General features: G+C 36.1%; 1 protein-coding gene across 1 annotated transcript in view; it reads right to left on the bottom strand.

Moving 5' to 3' along the window:
* Positions 1–18,905, bottom strand: part of LOC140154523 (uncharacterized) — a 102,155-nt gene that overhangs the window by 33,147 nt on the left and 50,103 nt on the right. The window contains 9 exon segments of the mRNA XM_072177093.1: positions 169–371; positions 9,885–10,067; positions 11,556–11,711; positions 13,062–13,246; positions 14,037–14,253; positions 15,313–15,684; positions 16,838–16,964; positions 17,748–17,971; positions 18,532–18,831. Coding sequence (XP_072033194.1) covers positions 169–371; positions 9,885–10,067; positions 11,556–11,711; positions 13,062–13,246; positions 14,037–14,253; positions 15,313–15,684; positions 16,838–16,964; positions 17,748–17,971; positions 18,532–18,831 — 1,967 coding nt within the window.

The following is an 18,905-nucleotide window of genomic DNA, read 5'->3' as shown; positions in this document are numbered from 1 at the left end:
TTTAAATCACAAATTTCAAAAAACCAAAAGTATTTGATATCAGGACATTCCTTGTAATCAGAATGCAATTTGGTGTGTCTGAGATATACTCGCAGGTCCCACAAAAATTCTGTGAAAGGTGGGTGACCGAGCCCTTAAATTAATTCCACACATTGCAATCCCACTTACCATGTCTCCATTGATAGTTCCTTGCACTATCACCTCATCATATCCTGTTTCCAGGTTGAAATCTTCAAACGTCAACAACACGCGCAGGTTATCCTCAGCACGGATTAACCAACGACAGTCCAAATTATTGGGGTATATCCCGGGATAATTGGGAGACATAATCTGTCCACCGGTGGAATTGATGAAGGTTGTACCGCAGCTGTCTATAAACAAAAATGTCATTGGTAGGCCAATTTAGCTTTTTGGGCTTATATGAAATTAATACACTGAAAATCACACTGATATCTGCAATTAACACTGAAAAGTTACACAATGGAAAGGAACATTGAAAAGAGCACTGAAATAGTTCTTTTGTTAGTTGGTATGCAAATAACCTTTGTCCAACCACACTGAAAAAAATGGACTGTACTGCCTCTGAAAATCTGTATTGGCCACTCCTTAATCCCACTGAAATGGATTTAATCTCACTGAAATAAGCTGGCCAGTTCTATTGTTATGGACATTGCTGCCTGGATCATTGTTCATTGAAGCAGACAATAGCCATTTCATATACCACTAAAAATACACTGAAAACAATTTCAGACTGACATTGTAGTGGTTAAACACTGTCATTTTCAGTCTGATTTGTATTATAGGTGTGAAGAATTTATTTTCTTGTGAAGATTAGGTTCTTTCTCATCTTCTTTGGTCTAATAAACAGTAGCAACTCAAGTCCAGACAGTACACATTTAACATTTAAGTCCAGAAAGGTCCAGAAAAGTAAGTCTACATAATTTGTGATACAAATACTAATCAATGATACAGGGTCCACAACTTATAAGTTCCCCCCTAAATACTTTTTAAAATAAATCGAAAAATATTTGACAAAATGCAAACCTGTAAAAAGGTATGGGTAGCCGTATTTGTTTTACATATATGGACCAAATTATAGCATCACACGTCATTGCGTTCATTCATAATGGTTCATTAACCCCAGACAAAATAATGAAATTGGAAGCAATGATTTGCGTCTTTGTCAGACGTTCAACAGACATATATGATTTATTTGCAATAAGTATGTAACAAAAATATATAGCATGCATATAAGGAATCAGCCCCCAAAACCTGGACTTATTAGCAAAACGATATTTAGATTTACAAAGGACCCTGATGAACTATCAAAAGTCACCACCCAAGTGACCTACACAATAAGGGCTTATAAATATCTTAAAATAAACAAGAATATTTTAGAGGACCTAGATGAAACCTATCTTAAGTCACCACCCTCGTGACCCCTACAGAGGGAGCTGAATAATATCTTGTTAATATAAAATATAAATATAAAATAAGGAATATTTAATATAGCACATGAGATGACCTATCTGAAATCACATCCCCAGTGAACTACAAAAGGGGAGATTATAAATATCCAAACAAAGAGCACAGCCAGTAATATTATATAAAATGATATGGGCTGAAACCTTTAACAATATTTGTGCATGCAAAATATATAATATATATTCCTGTCAGATGGTTTCCAGGAATCGTACATTCATATAGGGAATTCCCTGACAGGTTAAATTGGATACTTGATCCATACTAAAATGTCTACATACTTTAATTTGTGTGCATTTCTTATCCATACTTAAATAGATATATGTTTCAAATTAGAAAATCTCTGCCAGCGGATTTTAAATTTGTTTAAATTGCTGCTAATGCTTTAGCATTGCTCACTTCAAATGACATGGTTAGACATGTGTGTATTTTTAATCAACTACAGCTATCTCGTCCTTTTCTTTTAATTTTTTGTTTGAAAAAGCTATAACATATGAGATAACATTTAACTATATGCTTTATTAACCCAAGGAGAGAGAATCCGCCGAGTTGTACATTTTACACGATGAAGTTAAAGTATCAGCAGGAAGTTATTGATTGAAAAGCAAAGGAAGGCATCTATCAAGAGTTTCATGATTTGAGCAATTTACCGCTCTCAAAAGGAATTAGACGACTGCACCAAACCAATCATCAAATCACGAATATCGTGCCCGAATCTTTGCTCTATCAATTACGTTAGAATTGCTTCTTTAACTTTAACATAAAAACTTTAAATTTTCTTTATAAATTTTTCCGCACCACCACTACCATACTCTCAATATGAAAAATTGCAAAGGGAGTGGTGGGTGGGAAAGAAATTTTTTTAAACACAACCTAGTCTTGCTGAATCTGACAAAATAATGACGAAACAAGAAATGATCGGAATGCAAAACATCGCCTGTGTACCACGTGACTTAGCAACAGTACACAAATTCACACAATAGGCCCTACCAACGGGGACCACAGCATTATTCTGCAGGGGTTAAATTGGTTTTCAATTGATGGGATTGAAAACTTTATTAACCCCAGACAAAATAATGAAATTGGAAGCAATGATTTGCGTCTTTGTCAGACGTCAACAGACATATATGATTTATTTGCAATAAGTATGTAACAAAAATATATAGCATGCATATAAGAATCAGCCCCCAAAACCTGGACTTATTAGCAAAACGATATTTAGATTTACAAAGGACCCTGATGAACTATCAAAAGTCACCACCCAAGTGACCTACACAATAAGGGCTTATAAATATCTTAAAATAAACAAGAATATTTTAGAGGACCTAGATGAAACCTATCTTAAGTCACCACCCTCGTGACCCCTACAGAGGGAGCTGAATAATATCTTGTTAATATAAAATATAAATATAAAATAAGGAATATTTAATATAGCACCAAGAGATGACCTATCTGAAATCACATCCCCAGAGAACTAAAAAAAGGGAGATTATAAATATCCAAACAAAGAGCACAGCCAGTAATATTATATAAAATGATATGGGCTGAAACCTTTAACAATATTTGTGCATGCAAAATATATAATATATATTCCTGTCAGATGGTTTCCAGGAATCGTACATTCATATAGGGAATTCCTGACAGGTTAAATTGGATACTTGATCCATACTAAAATGTCTACATACTTTAATTTGTGTGCATTTCTTATCCATACTTAAATAGATATATGTTTCAAATTAGAAAATCTCTGCCAAAGAAGTTAATGGATCATGCAAGAACTGAATGAGAAATAAACTTCCCAATCCCCCCCCCCTCCCAGATTTTTAAACATATTCTATTTATTCTTTATTTATTTTCGTCAGTTAAGCCTGGGGGATATGGGAAGCTCTCTGGATGTTCTTTTGCCTGATATATAGGAGACCAAACGGTGACTGCGAGTGCAAATGGTCTATGGTGCAATCCCCTACCCATAGTGGTTTGTCAATATTACGCATATGTGGATGAACTATATCTGTGGATAATGACATGTGCGTTTGTTAACTCTGCTCTACAAATTGTGTGTGCCACTCGTTTATATTTCTGGTACATCTAAGCCCCGCACCATGTTTTTCTCATCAAACGAGAAATGTGCCATGCTATAAAAGTGTACAGAGAACTAGGATAACATGCCTATTCTATAAAATACAATAGGTCAACCTACTTCTTGAATCAACGTGATAACTAGGCGGCTGCGCCACCTCACGAAAAAACTTGAACACAATTTTTTGATTTTGAATTTTGTTGAACAAGAAAAATTTTGAGGGCATAGTACTTGGCCCCTGCCTAGGCTATCCCATGCCAACCTGGAGTTGATTCTTTCTTTAGTACAAACAAACCTAATCGACCAAATAATAATAATAATAATAATTTATTCTTATATAGCGCATTACATCATAGACCACAAGGCGCTTTACAATTAAAACATGTGTACTTAAAAACAAAATACCCATTAAAATATAAATATACATCATTAAGAAATAAGAAACAAATGAAATAGGCACACGATGAACATTGCACAAAAAGGTATTGCACGGAAAAAATATATGCAAAATGAGTAAAGAAACAACTAAGTGAAATGTTCAAAGTGACGGCATAAGCACTAAAGCAAAATAAGTTTAACCAGACAATTGAATAAACAACAGCAAGATACTGCTAACAAATATCAAACAGAAGATGAAATTAGAATCATAAAACACGAATTTTTTAAAAAGCCAAGCTGTACACTACATAGATAAACACGTGAGTAGAAAACAAAAATGAAAATGAAGTATACAGCGAAGCAATAAAACAAATAAATTCAATGTAATCTCAAAATTGGCAAAACACAGTATCAAATTGAATATGAAAAATTCTAAACAAATAAGGATCCCACCTGCTAGACCGGTCTTCAATAAATATTTATTAAATAAATACAATAGGTCAATTCATGGTTCTGAACAAGAAGATCGTTTAAAACAATACAAAACAAAACCAAAACAAACATTCAAGCAGCAACTTGACACGTTCCTTGCTTATTAACTTATACCAATCTGACAATTGAATTCTTAAGTGTTCTTGGCATTAAATTTACATCTCCTTAAATCCACTATATCATGTGTTAATGTGTACATATTCAGTGTGCATTCCAACTGTTATGGATACTTTCATTAAACAAGAATTTTGAGTACCTGACAACTGAAAGTATAATTGATGATGCTGTACAAGTGTACATACCTGTCAAATGTTCAGAATGTCAGAAGATTGACTGCAGCAACTGCAGGACTTTGGGAACAGAGGTCTAATTGGTCAGATGACATTCAAAACCAACTTGTGAATGCTCAACATGCATCATCTTGGATTGGACAGGCAGAGTTGAAACAACACTCTTAAAATCACAATACCAGGTCAGTCATATTACTTATGACCCACAAGACAATACGACGACGTACAATAATGGTACGTGATTTGTGATTCTTACCAGATTGTACTCCATTTTATGTTTTTAAAAGCACTTGAAATGATTCTTCCATTGTACATAGCTTGTAAATAAAGCAACGTGCAACATTCGATATTAATTCAAAATGTGCAAATATAAGTCATTGATTGCTGCAATGTAGCTGTTATGTGGCTCCATGTAAATGGTCTATGGTCTAACTGAAGTAAACCCTTGATAATGAGATCACCGTCAAATATTGTGGTCATAAACAAATCTCCAGTCTCACAACAAGCAACACGTCTTCCCTTCTGTTACCTGATATAATCTGCAATGAAGAAGACAGAAAAAAGGGAAGCAAATTGTGCAAGCAAATGCTTTTGCATATATACAAGCCTGATGATTAATAAAACTACCTTACTATATACTCAAAAGTTGAAAATTGAATTGATTTTGAACATGATTATTTTTCCATTTATTTTGTTTATTTATTTACCTCTTTATTTACTTTTCAACTTTTTTAAATATGCCAGAAGGTCCAAGTGGAAAGGCAGTGCTCTGTTCCCACTATCTAGGCGAGCTTCACAAAGATGCTGCAAAGTAGATTAAAACCAAATCTAGTAAAAAACTATGCCGAGTTAATTTGGGCAAGTAAATATAAGGAATCGTACCATGATCCACCAAACTTTTTTTACATCAGATGACTCTACAATTTCCTGATGATACATTTTCTATGAGTTCCTTAAATGCCACACACCGACACCGCCTGGCTAATAATTATTTGGTGTAGCAGATACACTAAAATGAATACACGGGATCGATACACATGAATTGCTATGCACGATTTTGATATCAGACGAAAATCTTCGGATACCGGGTTAGAAAATGATGAATATCTCCCGTAAATGAATTTTTCTCAAGAAACCAGATGTGGTCTCATACACTTGAAAATACGTGTTGAACAGATATGATGGTCGCTAGAATGCGCTTTGAAAAATGGCCGTGCGCTTTGAACTCAAAATCGGACCAAAACTCTAATTTTTTATTGCGTTGGTCCTGTATGGACTACATCGTGTAGTACAGCTGCACTCACTACTAGGCAGTATAAAAGTCGATGACCATTGACTTCAATGGGGATACAAGCTTATTCACGCAAAACCAAGATCAATTACCCCGTTATTGTGAGTAGCCTTAGTCATGTCCCTCGACTAAGTATTCGTCTCAAAGAGCTTCAAAGGTCTGAACCAAATGGCCAATCGTGGCTGTGGATTCAACCTACCATGGCGATTTCTGCTATGAAGATATAGGGTCGATGACACTGTGTGCCAACACCTATGCATATGTCAGAAAACCCATAAAACGATCTTCCAATTGTTAAATTATAGGGCTGCCACTCACTGTTAATATTTTCTGTAATTTACAGGTAGGGCCTATATACGACCTCCAAAATTGTTAAATTATAATGCTGCCCTTCGATGTTAGTATTTTACGCCAAAAAGGAAATCTGTTCACCTATCCTAACCCTTACCGATTGCTTTAAACAATTGTCCAGGAATTTTCATGAAAATCCAACCAAAATTTGACTTCCAGTAATTTCAAGCTTTTTCAAAAGCCACTAACATTATTTAATCAGACTAAATGATTCACGAATATCCCACTTGTAATATCCAGGATATCATATACCGCATCACTAATGCACATAGCGATGTTACTATATTGCATATCGCACAACACTTGTTTACGATCTTGGCAGATCAAAATGCCTACTATATAAATGTAAACAGATTATTTATATCAGCGTTCGTGTCACTTTTATCTTGCAAAGTCTGGATGTGACACCCCCTTTCCTTGTTCTTGTTCTTCAAATTAGTTTTTCACGTCTCTTTGCATATAGGCCAGTATGTTTATAGGCTTTTTAACGCTGGCTTGAACATTTTGTTTGAGCCTGGTCCCATCAGGACCGGAGCGTGTCTCCACACGGAGTGACTGGCTACCATATATGCCCTACCAGAAACTTTTTTATTTTTTTTATTTTTAATATGCCCATAGGCTATATATTATTTTCAATTTATTTATTAATTTTTTTGTTTTATTCATATGCCCCGAGGCTATAATTTTTATTTATTTATTTATTTATTTATATGCCCATAGGCTATATATAATTTTTGATTAATATATATATTTTTCCCATTTATTTATATGCCCATAGGCTATTTATTTATTTATTTATTTATTTATTTTTTCATTTTATTTCATTTTATTTATTTATTTATTGCACGATTTTTAGATGTCGCTTGTGTCAGCAAAAAACTTGGAGCACTATTCATATTTATTGATTGACTGATTTTTGGCTGCCGCTTGTATCAGCAAAAAGCTTGTGCTCTATTCACTGATGTAAATGGACGCAAAGATTTTATCTTATTTTATTATTATTATTTTCTACTGGATGGGAATACAAACTGCTTGTAAATTTTCCCGACACTAGTTACCGAAAAAACCGCTAACGCCTCCCAAGCGCGCCTGTGAATGACTCCTGTCCCACGATTGGACAAAGCAGAGGCATTTTATATGATTTATGCAAAGCAGGAGTCACAGCACACCTCGCATGGCTCCGCATCTTAACCTTTTCAGGACTGAAACCCTAATCCCTACAATGCCCGGATATTGCAGCCACAACAATACAGTTTGTTTTCAACTAAAAACCAGGCACGGTGCATCAGCATGATTATATAAAGGGTTTTGACCACCCACGGTTGTTGTTTCTGATCCATGTGTTTTTAACCAGGGAAGTGATTCGATCTTTCCGTCCATGGATTCTAGAAAATCAAGCATGTCGAATTCTGCAACCTATACCACGCTACTATTTCATCCTGCAGAAGTCCGATGTTTTACTTACAATTAAGTTGATACATTTTGTGAACGATGCAAATTATATGTGGAAACCCAAATTTAAACTAAATAATAAGCATTTTAAATCATAACTGCTCTTTATTGGCACTCAAATTTCGTTTCGAACACAACTTGATATCACATTCAACAATGTAAATATCTTTGTATACGTGGTACATGTTCGAATGACGTCATCTCATTAATGAATTACTGATGTAATTTCTCGTAATTTCGTAAATCATGTAAATGGGTTTGATCATTTAATCTATGGGGTTGATAACGCGCCATAGAAATTAGCTATTTGCATAATCCCCAGGACTGATTGACGGTAAAGAATTTACTCAATCATCGAGACCGCCATTAAGTATTGCCAAACCCATGATTTGGTAGCCCAATTGGGCTTAATTTTGAAAAAAATATTATTTATTTATTTTCGCGACTTTTGACAATTTCCTGTCTCAAAACCAATGATTAAGGACAATTTTTGCGACTTTACAACATTTGGCTCCCGACTTCAGATAGTTTCCTGTTCCATAAACCAAATTAAAAGAATTTTGGAGACTTCGATTATTTGGCCAGCAAATCAAGCATAAATTTTTGGCAACCTGGTTTTATGCGTTCTGCTTTTGCGAATCTCACAGTTTGAAAAAGTTTAAACTCCTTTTGTGAAGTGAAATTATTAAAATAAATCGCACTCAGGCGACCCAATGTTATTACTTCCAATGCCCATTTTTACAAATGTGCTCTACCTTTAGGCTTTACTACTAAAACCGGGATTGATTATAAAAGCAAATTTCTCACCAAATCAACTCGTCATCTTGATCTCAACTCGATCTCAACACCTCTGCCGGATGACGGCCGACGGACACCTTGCTTGGTCATTGAATTGCATTTGCTGGGTGACCCGTTCACGTGGGAATTGTCACATACCGCATGTATACCAGCAACTTCGCCTCTATCACTGGGTTAGTTTTTTCCAAATATTTATCATTTTATAACAAAATATTAAGAGAATCCCAGCCAATGTCACAATTTCCACTTATCATATTGATGACTTTTAATACTCCTTGCTGCAGCTGGTTGTTTCGATGCGTAAACTCAATTAAACATCGATTTTCCGTTCACGTAAAAAGACTTAGGAGTCGTGAAAGGAGTCCAAACTGGAACTATCATACTACAGCCTATGATCGCACTTCAATAACTGATGAATTATCAGCCATCATGCACCTGGCGAGATGCTCGGTGATAGTGCAAATAGACATAAAATTCGATCCTTTTAAGTCCAGCTGGTGGTAGGCATACCTACTTTTCTCCCCAATGTTCCCCTCAAAGTTCTTGAACTGAATTCCAAACCGCCGCACAGATTTTGTTGTATTTTTCCGACGAAAATCATCAATGAAAATCCACGTAATATTGTAATTACACTAACCAAATTAATATATAAAGCTACTGGGATTACTACTTATTATGAACGATGGTTAAATTGTAAAAAATATGTTCACTAAAAAACTTCCGAAAGAAATTTTTTTAAACACAACCTAGTCTTGCTGAATCTGACAAAATAATGACGAAACAAGAAATGATCGGAATGCAAAACATCGCCTGTGTACCACGTGACTTAGCAACAGTACACAAATTCACACAATAGGCCCTACCAACGGGGGACCACAGCATTAATTCTGCAGGGGTTAAATTGGTTTTCAATTGATGGGATTGAAAACTTTATTATGTAAAAAAAGAGACTGTTTTAAACAGTGTTAAAAGTTGCATCTGAGTCCACAGGAGTCAACTTTCAAACAATACAGTAGGCCAGGTCTATTCATGTGTTTGTTAAAGAAAACCTGGTTCAGGTGCAACTTTTAAAACGGCCACTTTTCTTACACAATTAACCATTGTGACTGAACGCAATGACGTGTGACACTATAAATTGGTCCATATGTGTAAAACAAACAGGGCTATACAGATCTTTTTACATTTTTACATTTAGTAAAATATTTTTTGAATTATTCTAAAAAGTATTAGGGGGGAACTTATTAAGTTGTGGACTGTATATATGACTTACTATCATAGAAAGTGACATTGAATCCCATGGCTGTGTTTAAAGCATCTGATGTGAATGTCATCCATGCTGTGTCTGTGTTAAATGCTATAGGCTCTGAAGCAGACCCAGATATGTGGAGTAATCTAGTCGATAAATCAGCAGGTGCAGCACCAAACCCGACATCAACCCAGTCGTATTGATCCTCTGATGACAAAAATGACAAAATATGTTTTTTATTATTTATTTATTATGCTTAAGCACTGGCTCATATACAATTACAAAGACAAATATATTAAATATCAATATTGCACATACTAATCAAGACAAAGTAAATAGAATAAAATGCCAGCGAAAAGAATGGGACAAACAGGTGCAAAATCACCTCTAGGACCATACCACCTTTCGAATATTGAAAACAATTTATGGGGGAAAAAACATCACAGCCCCATCCCAAATTAAATAAGCCTGCAATTCGAGCATCTGCAGTAAGAGCTCAAAGAGCATGTATTCAAAGAACAAAAATTTTGAGTAAAATGAGAATTCAAAAATTCAACCACCCTGGATTTGAAGGAAGAAAAGGAACCGGCTGCCCTTATAGACAAAGGCAGCCGATTCCAAAGCTGCACAATGCGATTAAAATAAAAAGTCATGTGCGCTTCGGTTTTGCAACGTTGAATTTTAAGTAACGTTATGTGATCTGATCCACTTGCGCCAAAGGGCAAAATTGTGAAAGTAATGGATAAAATAATAAAACACACAGGAAAAATTGGGCAGGTAAGACGTACTCATAACTTTGCAAACAAATACTCTATGGAAGTAAGGATTTCAACAACAGTATGGTAACTTTCTTATTTGGAAGTTGGTTTTAGACAAGAAATGCTCCCTTAATGAACTTGCCCCTAAAATCTGTGAAAACCTCTCATAGCGTGTTTCAACTGAGACACTGCATTTTACTGGTAAAACTGTTTGCCATCAAAAGATGGATAACTGTCAGTTTCCATTGCACATTGCTTTAAACCGGTAAATACTCAATGAACAGCCTCAAAAGTTTGCCGGTGAAAGGTTGTGTACTGGGATCAATCCATTGACCCCAATGCAGAGCATCATGAATTTTAGTATTTTAGTATTTCCTTAATTGTTTGGCTAAAAAATGAAGTAGCAAACTCATTTAGTATAGGTCTTCAGCTTTCATTTGATACCAAAATTATGTTTCTGGGACATGTGGTCCTCATTCTACGGTCTGTCAATGGGAAGGGGGAAGTGACACATAAAGAAAAGGCAAATGCAAGAAAAATGGCTTTGAAGTTGTAAAATGACATGTTAAGGACTTGGTTTTTGCTCAGAAACAGCTAGATTTGGGTGCTTTAGACGTAAAATAATATTTTGTTTTCAATGGTAGGTTAAAGTAAACATATTAAAGAATCAAAAAATACTAAAAAATGAAAAACAAAATCTGCAAGGTTTTTTACCCCTTTCCCAACTTTGACTTGCCAGTATCTTGAAATGACTGAGTGCAACTTATGGCAGGTTTCGTCAGAGCGGGTCACACATGTTGTTGTTTTTTGCGTTGTATCACATCACGCCACTGGGGGATCCCCAGTTTTTATCGACTTGAGAATTCAGAATTATTGCGCTCACTAAAAAATATCAGTCAGTGGATTATTAATCTAAATAGGTGATTATTTGTATTACCTGTCTCAAAGCTGTCAATAGCAAGCCACACTTGTTTGCCTGTTTCAGCCTTAATGGTCCAGAAGCAATAGGTATCACTATCATAATTATCAGGGAAGTTAGGTGATTCGATGGTAACAGACCCTCCTTCTGGGATCATCACGACTTCCTCACAACCTTGATGAATAAAGAAAAAAAAGGAAAGAAGATAAAACAAATAATGAGAGTATGATATTACTGAGAGGCTGAAATGAATCCAGTTATTGGTCTATCAATTGCCTCTTCAAATCTTTCTTTTGCTGTCAATATGTATGTATTCATAAGGGAATGCAATGCACTATATTATGACACATAGCATTAATTAACAAAATTAGCCTTGGAGGTAGTTATCTTCTATGGGTCTGATTGGGTCAACCATCCTACCAGAATCTTACTTCTGTAAATACAGGGGTGTGAGAGGCACAGACCAAAAAGAGGAATATTACTTTAAAAAAAAGCTGATGAACGGCATAAAATCGGAGATAAAGCGCCGAGTATGGATTGAAAGTGAATAAATTTTGCCAACAAAAAAAGAGGAAATCTGCTGAAAACAGACATGAGACTGCGGCAAAAATGGTCAAAAACAGGCTGAAATTAAATAAAGTTGCAGAAATTTTGACTAAAAAATTAAATTCAGTTATTAAGCTGAAAATTCTCATGCCTGTAACAAGAGAACTCTCACACCCATGATTTACATTTACGCACCCCATTCTTGATATCAGGAACTTACTAAAGGGAGGGATTTTGGACAAAAAGTTGAGTGACATCATACTTGCATAATCTGGTAAAAATCAACCTAAACAAATTGATAGGAGATTGCTGTGAAACACAGATGGTGCTGATGTTGAAAGTCCAATATGTGCTGCTAACATGGGTCGCATTTTTGGCCATGTGGTTTATCAATGACCCTTTTTCTTGAAAAATTGGTATAGAGATGAATCCACTCTCAGATTGTCAGTGACACCTCCCTACCCTAAACAAACTTGAGTTACACCCCCCCCCCCTTCCCGATGATATTGAATTTCAGAGATGTGCCACAAACATGGGTCACATTTTTCGCCATATGGTTTATCAATTTCTTGGAAACTTGGTATAGCGATGGGTCCACTTTCATATTCTCATAGACATCTCCCTACCAAACCAAATTTCAGTTACCTCTCTCCCCCCTCTCGGATATCATGTTGAATACATGAATTACAGGCTTTCTATAAACCTTATTTACACAACTTGTAAACAATAGCAAACATAGAAACAAACAAAGAAACAAACCATTGAATACCTAAGAGGAAGATGGGCCCAACTCCATCTCCAAAATATTCCCAACTCCACGGAGTTGGGCCTTTCTTCCATGGAAACCATGATTAAGTGTACTTGGAAGACTAGAACTGTCTGCAAGAAATAAAATGCCCAGATCTAACTCATTTTTGTAAAATGGTGGAGTTGGACCCTTCTACCACTTTGGTATTCAATTGGCAAGCAAACACTTACTTTTGTCTTCTCCCAAGAGAAGTGAGAAGCCTCTTGCTGTTCCTGAATAATCAGAAGTGAATCTAACCCAAGCCATATCAGTCTCCAGAACTACAGAATCTGGTAGATTTGAGCCAGTATAACTATCATACAAAGTGCTGCTATCACTGGGGTTAGATCCACTGCCCAACTCTAAGAAGTCATATCTACAGGGAAAAAAGACAGAAGATAATTGGTGATCAGTCAAAATATGAATATTACTGTTATATTGAAGACTACTAACATAGAACAAATATACATTGTAACCAGTTCATAATCACTCATCTATGCTGCGTGCTGACACACATGAGGTATGATGTTACTCCAATTTCGGAGTATCTGTGCCTGTTGCAGAAGCTCGGCAGGATCAAGTAACTTGAAGAGAGCGCAGGATACTTCAATAAATTTATGCCTGATGGCTAAGTGGTTTGCGACAACAGTCTTGCATTAGCCAGGGTGCAGTACATTATACAGACTTCTGTGAAGCGTATTCTAGTCAACGTCCTCACATGAAAGCAAGAATGCACATACCCACATACACCCCGTCCATCACACACACAAACCCAACCCCTGACATGCACACACATCACCCACACACCCCCACAAACACTGCACATTTTGGGCTAATCCAGAAATTAAAGGCACTCCCCATAAAGAAGACATGGGATTCCCAAATATTTTCACCAATTTTTGATCTGGAAATTCCCCCCCTAAAGACATGGGAATTCCCAAGCAAAATATCACTTTTCTAGGCTTGGCAAAAATGTGCCTGTCTTCTTTAGGGACACTGGGAATGCCAAATATTTTAAAGCATTTTGCTTTTCCAAATTAGGAATTCCCACTTTTTTTTTGTGGATAAAAATTTGGTCTGGGAATTCCCAAAGATTTATAGGAAAAATTTACATGTCTTCTTTAGAGGGGGTAGCATTCATTTCTGGAAAAGCACAATATACCTACCCATTCTCAAGCTCAAAGAAATCAAACATCATTCTGAATCTTCTGCCAACATTTCCCATAACAAGCCATTCACAGATGAGGCTGTTATTATACTCATTAGGATAGTTGGGTGATGTTATCACTTCATTTCCATCAAGTGGGATTTGTACATTACCACCGCAGACATGATGATCTAAACTGGTACCTGGAGGAGGTGCTTTGGTTGGGATGATGTCACCTATGAAAATTAAACAGGTAAGAATGATGGAGGATAAAAAAATGTACATTACTAATTCTTGCGCAAATGAGCGTTTTCAAATTTAGAAATCATGGTTAACAAACATAGAAATATGCAGTCCCATCAGCTGATAGCTATTATAAGCCTACAGAACAAGGGCACCTATACATGATTTACCGACAAGTGACTATTTCGGAATGCAATCATGAACTATGAAAAACAAAATAGTTTCTGTGGCTTCAATGGGACTCGAACCAGCAATCTGTTACTTTGTTGTTTATGAATCCAGGTCTTTACCGCTAGGCCACAGAGGCAGTTGGATGGAGAAGTATAATATAAAATATAAATCTCATAATGCTGTTTTTAGCATTTTGTTTGCATAAATAGTACACATTTTGTAAAGATGGAATGGCAGTTTTACATAAATAGCACAAACATTTGGAGAAGGTCTCAAACAAATAATGAAGACACTGATACAACGATGAAATAGCATAAGTCCGGAAATATCTGTGTCGCGATGTTTTATTTTGCTTTTTGGAGTTTGACCATAAAATTTACAAGTTTGTGACATTGACATTTAAATCAAAAACAGATATTTCAACAATATTTGGCCTCATTCTTTTGAATCATGTATGTGAAATAGCTTTAACAATGAGTTGCTGGTTAATTGTAAAAACAGCCTTGACTTCAAAAAGGGTGAGAGGTGCCATATTTACAGATTCAGGCTTAATTCAAAATTCATATATGAATGGGTTTTTTTTATTGATTACACAAAGATTGAAATTATGTCTGTCAATCATTACACTACAAAAGTGCTCTCTGATTTTTTCAAATACTTTTTTTACAATGATAGAATGAATTCCCTGGCTCTCTATAATTACGCAGAAGTGTTCTAAACATATGCGTTTATGATCAAAACAACATATGAAGCAAATAATCATGTACAGAACAATGTCTCATTGTTTCTTTCAAAGTACAATATCTTCCTGGTCTGAAGCCACATCAAGGTCACAAAAGTATCATCATGCAACCTTTCACCTGCATCACTACTTTTTTTACCTGGATTATTAGCAGTTGCTCCCACAGAGAATCCTTTTCCAGAAATAGAATAGTCCGCATAAAAAAAGATCCACATTGTGTTAGACTCGGCCAAGACGGAGGATGGCGGCATCATGGACCCATCATATCGTCCAATCACAGAGGTTCTATCAGTGGGATCATTACCATTACCGATTTCCAAGTAGTCGTAAGTATCCTCCAAGTCAAAATCATAGAACTTTAAGTTGACTTGAGTGTTACTGGTGGATTCTAATAAATAAGTACAAAATGTGTAGAACTCGTAGCCATTGGGATAGCCACTAGACTGAAGACGCAGGGTAGTGCCGGATTTAACAGAATAGGAATTCCTGCATTCTTTGTACTCTGGTAACACTGTTGGAAGAAATAGACAATAAATGATCGATTAATTTGAATAATAAATGAAAAGAACTATCACACCTATCAAATAGTTAGAATCAACTGATAATTAAAATAAACAGTGCTGGAAATAAGGTGTACCCTCAATTCAAAAGCTTCACATTGCAGGCTAGACCCACTTCAACATCAATCCTTCAAAACTATAACATGTCACGTCTCAAGTTGCGAGTAACGCCATGTTGAATTTTGCAGCGACAGATTCGAATCAGTGTGTTTAAGCGGTTGTGTTGCCAGCATATAGGCAAATCACCCTGGCTCCACACGTGTGTATATGCCCTGCAGGATTAGGTTAGCACATGATTCGAATCAGCCACTGCAAATATCCGACATGATGTTACTTTCAACTTGAGACAAGACAGACTATAATGCTATTGGGAGTTGATGATTTATGAGTCTGAAGTCATCTTAGAAAGTGTCACAAAATGTGGACCAATTTAACATTAAAATCTTGGAAACCTCTGGACATGAATTGTAAATTGATTGGCAAAATTGAGTTTGGATCCATAATAATTGTCAAAGGCTAAATTTTCAGACATCACTCCATGAATCGCCCTCAAAAATGTTGGCTTATTTCCAACACTGTATGCATAAATAATATTAATGCTATGAGTGCTGGACATAGGCTTCAACATAAAAAGTCCAAGTTTGGAGATATTTTCTCAAAATATCAAGAGCTATCTTAAGAACCACTGAACCAGTAGGCCTACTACGCTTGTTTGTACTTATTGTAATGCATTTTTCATGCTGATTCCAAATATGGTCATGAAATTTACAATTTTGAAAGTTTTGAATTTAAAAAAATATTTGAAACTTGTCTGCAGTCAACACCTGAATTAAACTTGCAGCCAAATATTAAAGTTGATCTGGGAGGGGGAAACACCTAAGATCCCTCATTTCTTTTATGCCCTCTATTTTATACCTTTTCCAAAATTTTAAGCATTTTAAGGCTCTATTTGCACCAAAAAATCTGTATGGTACATAATTACAACATTGGGCACACCAGCACCTAAACCCAATAAAGTACTGTTACTATTACCCAAAACACTTATCGCTAACATAAATGGAATAATTTAATAAAATGCAGTATAATTTTCGACCTTCAACTTACTGTCATTTGTATAATCATAAACCAGGCTGAATCCTGATCCTTCATTCACACCATTGGTGACAAATCGTAGAGTCAGACTGCTGCCATAGCTTACATAGTCTTTGGGTATTTCACTTCCAGTCAAAATCTGTAAACAGTTATAGAAACAATCCTCGAACATTTTTATTTTGCTACATATCACCATAAAAATTCAGTGAAACAAGTAGATGATAATGTTTTGCAGATTTCCTTTTACAAATTAAAGTGTACTGCTAACTGTCCAGCGTGAATTATTTTGCATAAGGTCCTGCACACGCACATGCTTGACGTCGTGGGCGTATATGGGATTGTTAATGCTTAAAAAAGAACCTTTCAAAAGATTATAGAACTGGCTGAGTTCCACTGATCTTGACTCTGTGTGGCTGCAATTGGTCTTAGGGTCTGCCACACCATAATTCATCTTGATATTGATCCTGATCTTGATTCATCTTGATATTGATCCTGATCTTAATTTTGATCTTGATTCATCTTGATCTTGATCCTGATCTTAATCTTGATCTTGATTCATCTTGATATTGATCCTGATCTTAATCTTGATACATCTTAATATTGATCCTGATCTTAACTTAATCTTGATCCTGATTCATCTTGATATTGATCCTGATCTTAATCTTAATCATGAATCATTCAGACACGTGCACGGGCCTACCTTGCCAATGGGGTGTAGCTTGCCCGGCCAAGCTTTCCGCGACCATATGACTGTTTGCATGATGACGCAATCGCATCACATGGGATACCTGCCCGTGCCTATGCTTTGTGAACTGTGGTTTTGTGTTGTTAAGTACGGTTATGGTTAATGATGGTCATAACTTAAAAAATCTTGATCTTTATCTTAATCCTTTTCCCTCTCTTAATCTGATCCATTACTTACCACAGGATCTCCCCCTGGTCCACCAAATGCTTCTTCGATAGCCAGGTAGTCCAACTCATCGGGCACATCAAATGCACCAAATTTAATCCTGATCCTACTCATGCCATCTAATGGAGCCAGTTCTATCAGATACACACAAGACTGAAATGGTGGGTACATGGAGGGGTAGAATGGGGAGCTGATTACTCCTGGAGCTTCTGTCCTTGGCATGGCGTCAACACAATCTGAAATTTGACAAGACAAACTTTATATGGTAGAAGAATTTTTGTAACTTGTATCTCACATCTATTATTATTTAGTGCTGTGGTAGCCTGCGGCTGCATCCACATGGCTTTGGAGTCATTGGTTTACTCTGTGTCTGTGCTTTCAGAAATGGAATCAGTGCTATGATATTCTAATCTTCAAGGGGTTTGACCGATCAACAGCCTCATCCCCCATTTTCTTCATCAAAACTAACATTTTGGTATCAGAAGAAAGCGCACATTTTTCTCATTACCCTAGTAAAATTTAATGTCCGAGATATGTTTCGTTTAGATGGTGTGAACAAAAACCCAGTGAATTGTAGTTACCATAACTTGGAAGACGTACGTATTATCCTATGGAGCATTTTTAAAAATGTTGCAGTAATAAAACTCAATATTTTAATGGTAGGCCTCAATGTAAGATAGAAAACAGAACATGAAAACAATCGGAACAGGATGATGCCATCACATTTTGAAATGCTGTCTTTGATAGACCCAAAAATGGACTTAATGATATCATCCTGTTTTGATATCAAACTTACCTGTGAAGTTAAGAGTCTTTGCCATAACAGGAGCACTTGGTCCTAATTTACCCACCAACACAGTAACAGCCTCTATGGTAAACATATACTCTGTACTAGGCCTCAGGCCAGTAACTTCATACTGACTGGTCCCTGCTCCTTCAATAAATGTGACCATCTCCTGCATGTCCGTTGACATGACAATTTCATAACCGAGAACGTCGCAAGCAACTTCGGACACTGACCAGGTCAGGTCTATGGTTGAGGCTTGTGTGTTGGCTACTGTGAAATCACTTGGGCTAGCGTCAGGAGGACGGAAATCTGCATGGTTGAGAAAATATTAAACAAAACGGCTTCAACATTAGTATTTATCAATGAATTTGCTTACTTTTGAA

This window comes from Amphiura filiformis, chromosome 6, assembly GCF_039555335.1.
Source record: "Amphiura filiformis chromosome 6, Afil_fr2py, whole genome shotgun sequence".
In the NCBI taxonomy this organism is placed as follows: domain Eukaryota; kingdom Metazoa; phylum Echinodermata; class Ophiuroidea; order Amphilepidida; family Amphiuridae; genus Amphiura; species Amphiura filiformis.
The sequence above is the reverse complement of the archived record's forward strand: the minus strand, read 5'-3'. Positions and strand labels throughout refer to the sequence as shown.